Source organism: Sinocyclocheilus anshuiensis, unplaced genomic scaffold (genome assembly GCF_001515605.1).
Source record: "Sinocyclocheilus anshuiensis isolate Anshui unplaced genomic scaffold, SAMN03320099.WGS_v1.1 scaffold1162, whole genome shotgun sequence".
NCBI lineage: Eukaryota > Metazoa > Chordata > Actinopteri > Cypriniformes > Cyprinidae > Sinocyclocheilus > Sinocyclocheilus anshuiensis.
Window position 1 is genome coordinate 397,189 of NW_015540875.1, and position 12,401 is coordinate 409,589.

The following is a 12,401-nucleotide window of genomic DNA, read 5'->3' on the forward strand; positions in this document are numbered from 1 at the left end:
GGTGAGAAAATTTCCTCCCCGTCACAACCCTAATATACAACTGTAAAAAAAAATGTTTACAGTGTAATCATATATTCATTTGGTAAATAGTATGCATTCACCAAATTAAAAATCTTGCAAGTTCAAGTTACTTAAACTGTGGACATGTTAATTGCAGCTATTTGAATAATTACTTATCTGGTTCAATGCCACATTCAAAAAATATTAAAATAGCAAAGATAAATATTATTGTTAATGCTCTTTTTATATAGAAATAAAATAAAAAATATAATTAAAATATATAAAATTAACCATTCTATTTTAATATCTTCGAATGTGGCACATCAAAAAGAAAACTATTCTCTTTTATATTCTTGATTCAAGTGAAACTTTTACGGTGCCATTTTCACCTACTAAAACTTTTCAATTACTTTTTCAATTGAACAGATTCTATCTACACAACCGTCCTCAGCCGACCTCTTCGTTCCGGACAGAAAACCCTAGTTAGTGGGTATCGCTGGCTGCTGGAGATTCACGCAGAATGCTCTCAAGGGCAGAGTGAAATCTGCAGACCTTCCTCGTCGCCAGGCATTCAGCTGCAGTGAAACACACGGCTGCCCGTGGGGACTGTGATAATGGGAGCAGCTTGGCAAAAGACGAGGGACAAGAAACCTCCAGAGAGCTACCGGGCATGTCAGATCTCTCTGTCTGCACCAGGACTCCTCTAATAGTCTAAGGCTGGGTTGATATATAGTGTGCAATAGGTAGAAATATGACATTTTGCTTTATCATTAACTTATGCAATAGAGCTGCATGCATCTGCATTTAAAACTTCAAAACACACTTCCAATAAGGCTTTTTTTTTTCATCATGTTGAGTCTTTAGATGTTGGATCAGTCAGTCAAATTTCTGGCTTGGCAGATGGAACAGGCTAAGCAAACATCTGGCATGTAAATCTGAGGGGTAAACAGGCAAGGAATGCAAAAGAGAAGAAGCAGCAGTGAACTCTGCTCCTCTGATTACAGGGTCACTAAAGGTGTTCGTAACGGCTGCACCGATGAGTCATATTGATCCCGGCCACAAGTGGACAACCTGTCGAGGGAAAAACCAGCATCATCTCAGTGAGAGACTGGGACTGGCTGCCAGGTGACTAATCTGTATGTTATTATCACTAACAACAACTGTTACCAAGATAGAAACTAGCAGAGACAAATGTGTAATCATTAGCTAAATACAAATACAAAAAAAGTGGGTTTGCAGAGAATAGGTCTGTGCAATTAATCGAATGCGATTGTCATGCACATTAGGGCTGGGTATCGATTCAGATGTCCCGATTCGATTCACAAGCTCTCGATTCGATTCTCGATTTTTTTATTACATTCAGTGAATATAGTTTTAATACAAATGCTATTGATATTTCTACAAAATTAACAGTAAACATCAGTTTACAAATGGTGAATTAATAAAAAGAAATTAAGAACCACATGCCTATATTTTAAACCTATTATTTTTTTTGTATAGGGTCCTTTTTTAAACAATAATAGGGCCCTATAAAATGTTCTTAATTTTTCTGGTAATCAGATGAAGGCATAAAACATTAATTTAATTTATCCTAATCAAATGAAAATTAAACCCTTTTATTTTTTGGCAAACAAAGTGATCACAACAGATGTTTACTGTTAAAATTAAAAAGAAAACAGATGTGATTATTCCTTTAAAAATAAAGATGTATTAATATTTATTAGCAGTAGTAGCACTGATTCTTAAAACTGCTAAATAGTAATATATTCTGACAGTTTCATAACGTTAAACTAAACTTTTATTTTGACGGGTTGCCGTGAAGAACTTGCAGCTGCTGTGTATGTGATATGATGGTAGTTTTCTCAAATGAAACGGTAAAATGTTAATGAAATGACTCTCAGAGCAGCTGGCGATGATATTTGTGTGTTCATATCGTCATATAGTGAGACGGCAGAAGCTGAAAACACCGCGAGCATCATCCGCGCTTTAGTATGTGTGTAGTAAACAAAACAGTGCGCTGCGCCATCCGCCATTCATTCATTGCGGAAATCATGTTGCCTTATGCGTGATAACAAATGCTTCTGCAGATTTATAGCAATACTATAGCATTTCACCTGAGAATTGCGAATCACGCGTATGGCCATGATAAGCGCTGAATGAATGACAGGTTTTCTGATGTAACATCACGCAAGGTAAATAAGGGTGACATCTAGTGGAGACTAATGACAAGATTCACGTTAATCAGATCTAGTTTTAATTGTGTGCTGAAATAAATCCCGGAAAAGATCGATTTGCGGCTTTTGAGAATTGATATCGAATCGACGTCATTTAAAATAATGATTAATCGAAAAATCGATTTTTTTTTTTGCCCAGCCCTAATGTACATCTCGTCAGTTATTTGATTAAAAAAACAGTAAATAACAGAAATATTGTGAAATATTATTACAATTTGAAATAACTGTTTTTTATTTGAATATACTGTAAAATGTAATTTCTTCCTGTGAATTAACGCTGAATTTTCAGCATCATTACTCCAGTCTTCAGTGTCACATGATCTTCAGAAATCATTCTAATATGCTGATTTGCTGCTTAAGAAACATTTCTGATTATTATCAATGTTGAAAACAGTTGTGCTGCTTCATATTTTTGTGAAAACCATGATGCATTTTTATTTTCAGGATTCTTTGATGATCTTTGAAATAGAAATCATTTGTAACTATCTTTACTGTCATTTTATTCATTTTAATGCATCCTTAATAAATAAAAATATCAATTTCTTTAAAGAAAAATGGTAGTGCATATAAAAGTTTTCTTTAATATTAGTTAAGTTATAGAAAAAAAAAATCACTTGAAAACTGTTATACCATTGCTATACCATGGTATTTAAAATTGACTTCAAATGAGCTGAGCGAAGGGCAAAGGCCAAATCTTGGGTGTCTGCCAGCAAGGTTCAAATAATTGGTTTCCTTTAATGCTGATAAGATTAAACACAGAATACTAATTAACAAGTCCTGACCGCAGTCAGCTGGTCTGAGGGAACATCCCATCAACAGATGGCTAACATTTGTATGTAAAAATTTAGCACCTTTAAAAACAGACCACATGCATATGCATGAGCTACAAGTCCAACCGGCCCAACAGAAACAAAATCCTGCGGCTGAGATTTTCTAAAGGATCTTCTTAAGGATTCTTTAAGGATCATCAAAGCATTTAGAGAGCAGATAATTTGGATGTTTGCTGTCCTCGCCACTCTGTTTGCTCTGAAAGGGAAGCGGCTGTGCTGTAATCCCTCCGGCCAGACCAGATCGCTTTCCTGTCCGAGTGCTAATCAGCTGATCAAACTAACGAGAGTGAACTGTGGGTGACGGGGGTCTGATGAAAACACTGATTCAAGCAGACAATACGCCACAGCCTGAACCAGTTTCACACTCTGAGGTCATGGGAGATTAGTTCACACAGATCAATTTAGAGGTAGCATGTAACGAATCAATGAAACGAGAGAACAGAATTAACAATGGACAAATAAATCAGATAAACTTAAATTGCTGTAAAACAAAATGACAGCTGAATTCTGTGGCGCTTTCTTTGGAAATCTGGGCCTGTTGACTTATTTCCTCATGTGACATTTACAGAACGTGAGTCAATATTTAAATACTTCAGATACAACAGTATTGTGTTAAACTATGGCATGGATTCTGATTATATTTAATTTAATTTTTAATTTAATTTAGCCAAACCCCTTTGACATTAAATCTCAGGGGGACTTCAAGTAAATATTTTAAGTTAACATTTCAGTAATTTAACAATACATTCACATGTTCACCATTATCTCACATAGTCACATGACATGCAGATAAACAAATGCAATTTTTATTTGAGTTTCATTTTGATTTTAAAATTATTTATTTTTATTAGTTCATTATTATTATTATTATTTATCAATTAATTAATTAAATATTTCTTTTATTTTTAGGATTTAATGAAATATTAGCTTTTCATCAACTCATAAACCCCTAAATCCATTACAAACCTCAGTTTGGAAAACCCCGGCTTAAATAAAAGATATATTCACTTGAAGCTTTCATTAAATGCATTCATCAATAAAATTGTGTTTGGTCAACTAATGTATTTTACGGGCACATTTTGTGCATAATGTCTCTAAATGGTATAACTGGCTGCTTTCCCAGTTATTATAGATGAAGATTTCCTCATGGTCTCTAGCGGAGCGGCAACTTGAATTACTGCTCTGCCAAACAACAACACAAACAACACCAGAGCAATTAATGTAATCTGAACCCGTATGACGGGACTTCATTCAAACTGTGCTGATGAATTAATATAAACCCCATGTCTGTATCGGTTTGCTTTCAATTTCCACCATGCCAATTAGCTGATACAAGCTATAAATGAGCCCTACTGTATGAACTACTTCTTGCCGTCTTCAGGCTGTGAGACTTGGCACTCACTCCCCATGATGAGCATTTATTAATAATGAACAGACTCTGAAACATTAATGCTTAACCCTGGCAGAGGCACCAATTCATTTGGACAGATGGATTGAGATGTAAACACTATGAATGACAATGAAACTGTCGACCAGCAGAGGAGCCAGACTGAACACAGTCTGCGAGACCCGACATACAGTACATGCAGAGGATTTGATAAAAGCCACCTGACAAAACCAAACGAAAAACAGCATTCAGTCACAGACTAGGACAATAAAGTCTGATTGATTGATAAATAAATAAAGTCAAATTAAAAAGCTCTGAATGCAAGTGAAAAATCACAAGGACAAGCTAAAATCTTAACAGGGAAATGAGGGAATAAGAACAAAAAATGTATCTTCTTCAAATAAACCTATAGTATGACTTCATAAGGTTTATAATATAATATATAATATTGTAGTGCATTAGTTTTCTGGATTAATTTATTACTGACAGCTGTGCTCGCTATGGCTGCGTTTACACTGGCACAAAAAATCCAATCTTTTGCTCGCATCTGTCACAGATCGGAATTTGTTGCACACGTGTAAACACAAAAACCCGCACGAGATCCGATTTTTTTGCATCCGATCTGAGCCACTTCCAAATGTGGATTTTAATCGGATACACATCTGATATCTGGACATCCGACCTACGTCTAAACACAATATCCGATTCTCGACAGAACTCCCAATGCGAGGGCGACACGTTTGCTCATAAAGATTTTAATGGCGTTTTAATGCCGGCGTGCTGTATGCGCTCGCATTTTATTGAAATGGAAACTTTTTATAGGTAAGAAATTGCACATTCAGGAGCTGATTTTCAACCCCCGCCCCGAGAATTATATAAATAATTTTAACGGCCATTTAAAACCCGAGGGTCCATGTGCATAGTGATCACTGCAGACAATCCTTTTGGGTGGGAATTAATGTAAACACAGATATCGGATACCAGTCGTGTCTAAAGTGAATGTAAACAAACGTGCCAAAAAATCGATATGGTCAAAAGATCGGATCTGTGCATTAAGACTTGCAGTGTAAACGCAGCCTATGACTGTTGCACAGAAAAAAATCTGTGTGAAGATATTTTCAAAATAAATAAATAAAATAGCCACATTTGCTAGTGAAATGCTGCTAGGTAAAAATCTTGCCAGTGAATAATTACTTACATTTGTGTCTCATCCTCACATAAACCTAAGACTTTAGAGATTTCAAAATATATAATATCTTTGTTCATGAGACTTCTGGACTAATTTATGATTGACAGATGTGCTTGCTATGAGCAGTCCAGAAAAGATAAGGGTGAAGATTCTTCAAAAAATGCATGCATTGCATACATGCATACATACATAAATACCATAAGGGTTTGGGATGGCATAATTGACAGACAGGGTCACATTTGTGATTCTTCTGCACATAAACGTATAGTATGACTTCAGAACACGTATATAGTGCACAAGTTTTCTTCTGGACTAACTTATGATTGCCAGATGAGCTCACTATTAACTGTATTCAGAAAAGATCTGGGTGAAGATTTTTCAAAATGAATAAATCCCAGAGTACAGTTTTGGGACGACACAGGACAGAATAGAAACAACATTTTGAGAGGTCAACAAAACAACACGCAGACGGCTTCAGACTCGTACATCAGAAAACTAGAACTGTCACAGCTAATAAACTGAAACAGGAAGAAAGCCTGCAATTCAGCACACATCTGACCTCATCTACCCTCTTCTCCAACATCCTCCTCTCCTCTTGCATCACACGTCTGCTGTATTTCCCCAAAACTTCACCATTCTCTGTTTCCACTCAAGCACTGACAACAATCGTCACATTATGCACTAACCGCCTCATAACCCACTCAATAAGTAAAACATGATTTAATAAACCATATTACACCCACCTCTTATCAAAACAATGCTTCATTGTCTCACTAAGCATTTAATTACACAGGCCCGGTGCAGCCGGTACTCTCGGGTCAGTATGTACTGTAATTAGCAGTACGTCAGGCGTCTAATTGACACTCTGCACTGTAGGGTATCATTCAACAGCAAGCAATGTAAGGATCTCAGGTTACCACTGTTCTAGTCTCTGACTGCACACAATGCCATGATGCGCACCAAAACAGCAAGAGCTGATTGGCTGATGCTGCACAGCTGCCAGGCATTCCATTGGTCACTTTACAAGTCAGTGTTCCTGAATAAATGGACAGTTCTTGTCCAGATAAACTGCAAACTGGACCAGACTTTATGCTGGCAGCAAGACCAAATACTGTTCTGATGACTGTGCAACTTTATCACTGTGTGAAAAGGAATATTTACACTGGTGAGAGCAAAGAAGAAAATGCCCCTGGGAAGAGGGTAATTTAAGGGTCTCTCTGGGTCGAAGACTTTATCACATTAAACATGTAGTGACTTAACTCACATGTAACGTCAGTGCACTAGATAAGAAAACATTAATGCAAACTAATTCTGCAGGAAATTTTCTCAGAACTAACTTCACGTTTCTGAGCCATTTTTTATTTGTTTTTATTTTATTTTTATTTTATTTTTATTTGAAAATATAAACATTTCAAAATTATATTACATATGTATTATACAGAAATATTACACCAAAATAAAATAAAAGTAAGTTTGTTTTAAATATATATATTGTGTGTGTGTAAAAAAATATGTTATTGTTTTAGATTTTATATACTACCTCATAGTTGATCACACAAAATATGAAAAAGCCACTGAAGATTAAAATAAACACTTTTATACCATATTATTTTTTATATTATAATGTATGTGTGTACTATCAGTCAGACAGATAGATAGAACTGTCCCTGAATACAATAATGCAATGCCAATCATGCATAACATATACATACATACTATAAACATACTCACCCAGTTTCATGAGTGAAGCCAGCAAAACCCATAATGAAATCTCAAAGGGGAGCCTGACGTGATCATAACCCAAAGACAGAACCGGGAAGGGCTTCTTGGACTGAGTGTGGTTCCCTTGATTCTGGGGCCCGTGGTTATGGCTGTCCGGGGACTTTCCGTGATTGGTGCCCATGTCTGGAGAGCTGGTGCCCACCAGGAGCCCCAAGACGAGGATGAACATCTTGAGCTCCATGATAGTTGCGCGTTTCAGAAGATGAGAGGAATCCAATCACGCGATATTATCTGACCAAGTCTGTCAGCTCTTGAACTAGCTCTAGGGTGAAGTTTCGTTTGAATCTACTGGGTAATCCCTGGATCATTTTCTGACTTCAATCTAAAAGGCTCTTGGGTTTCCTAACGTTACTTCCTGGCTTGAGTAAAGCACTCTCCAGGTGAAGACACGGCAAACCAGGAAATATAGACAGGTAAGTGTGTACATACCTGCATATGAAGCAGGAAATATAAGCGGGTATACACGCTCAACTCAACTATTTGGTGTGAGAAGGCATTACACTGTAAGGTGTTCATTTTCTTCCTCCATCATCATCATCATCATCATCATCATCACCAACTGCCCCTCAGAAACCGCGTGAAAAGGACACTCAGTGACAACTCCAAGACCCTCCTCACCGATAAAAAATCAGTCCTCAAATCATGTTTTCCTCATCTTGGTCGTTTTTATCTTCTGATAGCATGACAAGGAAAAGTCGCTCGAACTACGGATGACTTTGCTGTCACGCGAGCTCCTCAGCGCTCCTTAAAGAACTTATACGATGTCTTTCAGCGCTAACACTAACCATTTCACACACACCGACTCCTTTTTCCATGTCTGCAGCGCGTGATGCGGAGCAAATATACGAACCGCTCTAAAAACACACCCTTTGGGCAGGGTTTTCAAGTCAATCGGAGGGGTCTCTTTATTGGACTGCAGCGGCATCCAGTGGCGAGGAGGGGCGCTGGGTTTTTGCGTTGGGGTTGCCAGATCACGTGTTTTCCCGCTGGGATTATATGAAAAAAATGCAAAATAAAACCGCATAATAAAATAAAATAAATCTGTCTACATTTACTCACACTCATTTCGTTTCATGCATTGTAAGTGAATGGGCATTGGTGCTGTCAAACTTAAAAATGACAAAAAAATACAAAATAAATAAAAAGCACCATAGTAGTCAATATATTTCCTGCAGTTACTCAACTCGTTTCAGAATCATATGACTTTCTTTCTTCGATGGAACACGCAAAAAATGGTCATTCTCTGTATCAATTTTTTTTTAAAGGAACACAATAATGCAAACACCACAGTTGTCAATATATTTCATCCATTTATTCTTGTTTTATACCCGCAGGGCGGTCTTTACATATGTACTCATATCAACTCATAACACATGTACACACACACAAATATAAAATAAACTAAAGTTTAAAATATTTTAACTTATAAATATATAGTTGATCACACAAAATTAAGCAACTGAATATAAAATATAGAATATAAAATACATATGTTATGATAGGCCCATATATTTTTTTATATTATATTATATTATTTGGTATTATAAAATAATGCAAACACCACAGTTGTCAATATATTTCATCCATTTATTCTTGTTTTATACCCGCAGGGCGGTCTTTCTTCAATGGAATCACTCATTTCCATATAATGATAGTGAATGGGGACTATCAAACTCTAAAAAAAAAAAAACTAAATATGTATAATCTGAAACCAACCGTCTTTGATTACGGATTGGTGTGTGATGAGTTTAGGTATCGGTTGGATACTGTCACGCATATCTGGCAACCCCGCTTGCAGTGACAGGATGATTCAGTCAATTCAACAAACTCCTGGTTTATTGTTCCCTCCTCATCCATTGTTAGTCATACACTAACTGTGCTGCTTTCCAAGAATCAGTGAGGTTCCCTCCCTCGATCCTGTTTGTCCATCACGTCTATATCACAGTTTCACTGCGTTAGAGCCGCTTGTCCTTCAGTCTCAGCTGAAGGGGACTCAATAGATCCAGAAAACTGCAATGCAGCTCGGCACACAGCCAGGAATGTGCATTTTGCGTCTAATTACTGCTATTGGGTCTAAGTAATATGACAAAGTGTTTTTAAATGAAACCAAGTGAACTAACATGCACCAGTGATATTTATTTTTATATAACAAACACATAACATTATATTTTAATACAGTATATTATGTTACACACACATACATGTATATGTATATATATATATATGTGTGTGTGTGTGTGTGTGACATGCACCAACATAGCCATGTGAGACCAACTAGTAGTTTCACAATCCCCTTGCGGATGCTGACTTGTCTGAGTGGAACCAAGTAAACAACTCAGATAACTATAATCATGAGGAAGGAGAAGTTAAAATTACTCACTGGTGTACAAAAGATCTACTGTATCATGCATTTACCTGCATTGTTTTTATTAGGCATCATTAGGCACAATTAGTTTTGGCCCCACATGTAGCCTATATTCACACAGATTGCATAAAGTCTGTTTGGCCGTTCCCAAAGGAATAATGAGCCGACTGTCTCTTACTGTACACAGCCTATATCTTTGTAAAAATAAAACTGTAGGCTATGTCTAAACAGGACATCCTTGTTAGATGTAAAACACAACTGAATGAATAAACAATTCATATCTACATAGTGATAGGAACAGAAACCTGAAGGACAAAGATGCAAAAGGCCATAAAGTTCTTCAAAGGAGGCCAAGAAGATTTGATCATAATCATTCTTACTAAAACATATCCAGTTTTCACACCAAAATGTATATATATATATATATATATATACAGTATATATATGAAATGACCTTGTATAATACACAGTAGCTTTATATCATTTTAAAAACATTAATTTTGAATCAATGTTTTAAATGTCATATTGAATACTTTATAATTTGATCTTGTGCATCATGCAAAAATATAACTGACCTCGTATTCGACCTACAACCAGTTGACCTCTTGACCTGAACATTTAAGAGTTTTCTCTGCATCCTGCAATCGTCTGCTTGAGCTTTTCATGTGCTGAAATAGTTTCCCTGCGATGCCAAGCTGCATCAAACACAGGACATAAACAGACACAAGCTGGAGTGGTCAGAGAAAAACACATGCAGATTTTATTGAGTCTTAAATGCATGCTGGGTTTATTCTTGCGACTTGATTGTTATATTGAGTTCAAAGACTAAGAGGTCTTACATTGTGACCCAGAATGTTAAAGGAATGGCAAAACAATCCTAACCTTACATTACAGGCAAAACTGGAACATAGTTTGAGGCAGGGTTTTTATCGTTAACTAAAACTCAAACCTTTTCAAACATTTTCATTATGTTTTAAAATAAAATTATAAAAATAAGATAAAATAGAATAAATATTTACTGAAATATTACAATAAAATAAAACAAAATATTTAAAGATATAATATTAAAATACTAAATTAACATTAAAAGTAAAATCTTAATGTCATTACTTGAAATAAAAAATATTAACTGAAATATTAAAAATAAAATATTAAGCAGTAAATACAAAATATTATAAAATAAAAAATACTTAAATAGAAATAATATAGTAAAATATGAAAATAAAATATTTTTAAAAATTACTTTTATTGAGGCAACTTTTCTCATTCTCGTTTAGTTAAGTTAAAGTACTAAAATAACTAAAAATAAAAACGATATACACTTTTTTTTTAAACAAACTAATAAAAACTAATAAAAATGACAAAAACATACTTTAAAATTAAAACAGAAAACGTAAAAATAAAAAATAATTCAAAATATGAACAAAAATATAATAGCATAGCAAGATAATAAAATAAGTTGCACTTTTAGGTTGGTGGAGAAGAGAAAAAAATTAATTTTAAAAGGAAGCTAAAAATAAAAACAAACATGCAAATAAATAAGCAACATTCACTCCATCATCTATTCCATCCTCAGAGACTCATCATAGTTAATATATTGATATACAGTGCCTTGCGAAAGTATTCATATCCCTTCATTTTTTTCACATTTTGTTATGTTGCAGCCTTATGTTAAACTGCTTTAAATTACTTTTTTTTCCACATCAATCTACACTCCATACACCATAATGACAAAGCAAAAACAGAATTGTAACAACTTCTTAAATTAATTAAAAATAAAAAAAAACTGAAATAAGTACATTGCATAAGTATTCATACCCTTAACTAAATATTTAGCTAAAGCACCTTTACAGTCTCAAGTCTTTTTTGTTTGATGCGACAAGCTTTGATCATCATCATTTGGCAATTATCTGCCATTCTTCTCCTCATCTCTTCACCTCTCAAGCTCTGTCAGGTTGGATGGGGGCAGATGCACATTTTCAGGTTTCTCCAGAAATATTTGATTGGGTTCAAGCAATATGAATGCTCCTGAGCTAAATTTCAACTGTTCCAAATACTTTGGAAATGGAAGTATCCAAATACTTATGCAATGGAATCATTTAAGTTTTTTATTTTTAATAAATTTGCAAAGATGTTAAAAACCTGTTTTTTGCTTAGTCATTATGGTGCATGGAGTGTAGATTGATGTGGGGAAAAAAAATAAATTAAAGCAGTTTAACATAAGGCAGCAACATAACAAAATGTGAAAGGCACTGTATATACTGTACATATATGTATGTGCATCGATCTTTTATAAAGACATTGGTTATAAAAACCATGTTTATATATACTTTGTATTGTGAATTTTGAGAAAAAAAGTTGAAAATGTAAAATGTACAGTTTTGTGAATAACATAAAAAAAAAAAAGTTGAGCACCAAGTCCCAGAGTTGCATTTTTGTAATATTCAGGAAAAAATTTCTTCTATTTCCAGGATCATGGAGGATTGAATGGAGATCCTCAGGGACGCGAGAGAACGTGGAGAATGCAGAAGAAACGCTTGTGTCTTTACAAGGCCTCCGATGTCTGAGAACGACAGGAAATGAACAAACATCCATGTGACATTAGATGAGGAAC

At 35.2% G+C, this 12,401-nt stretch overlaps 1 protein-coding gene across 1 annotated transcript in view; it reads right to left on the minus strand.

Moving 5' to 3' along the window:
- LOC107688187 (sodium/hydrogen exchanger 1-like) overlaps positions 1-8,273 on the minus strand; it is a 42,131-nt gene extending 33,858 nt beyond the window's left edge. Inside the window, exon 1 of the mRNA XM_016485783.1 lies at positions 7,372-8,273. Within this exon, the coding sequence (XP_016341269.1) occupies positions 7,372-7,603 (232 nt within the window). The 5' untranslated portion in view covers positions 7,604-8,273. The remainder of the gene's footprint in view (positions 1-7,371) is intronic.
- Positions 8,274-12,401: the final 4,128 nt, after the last annotated feature.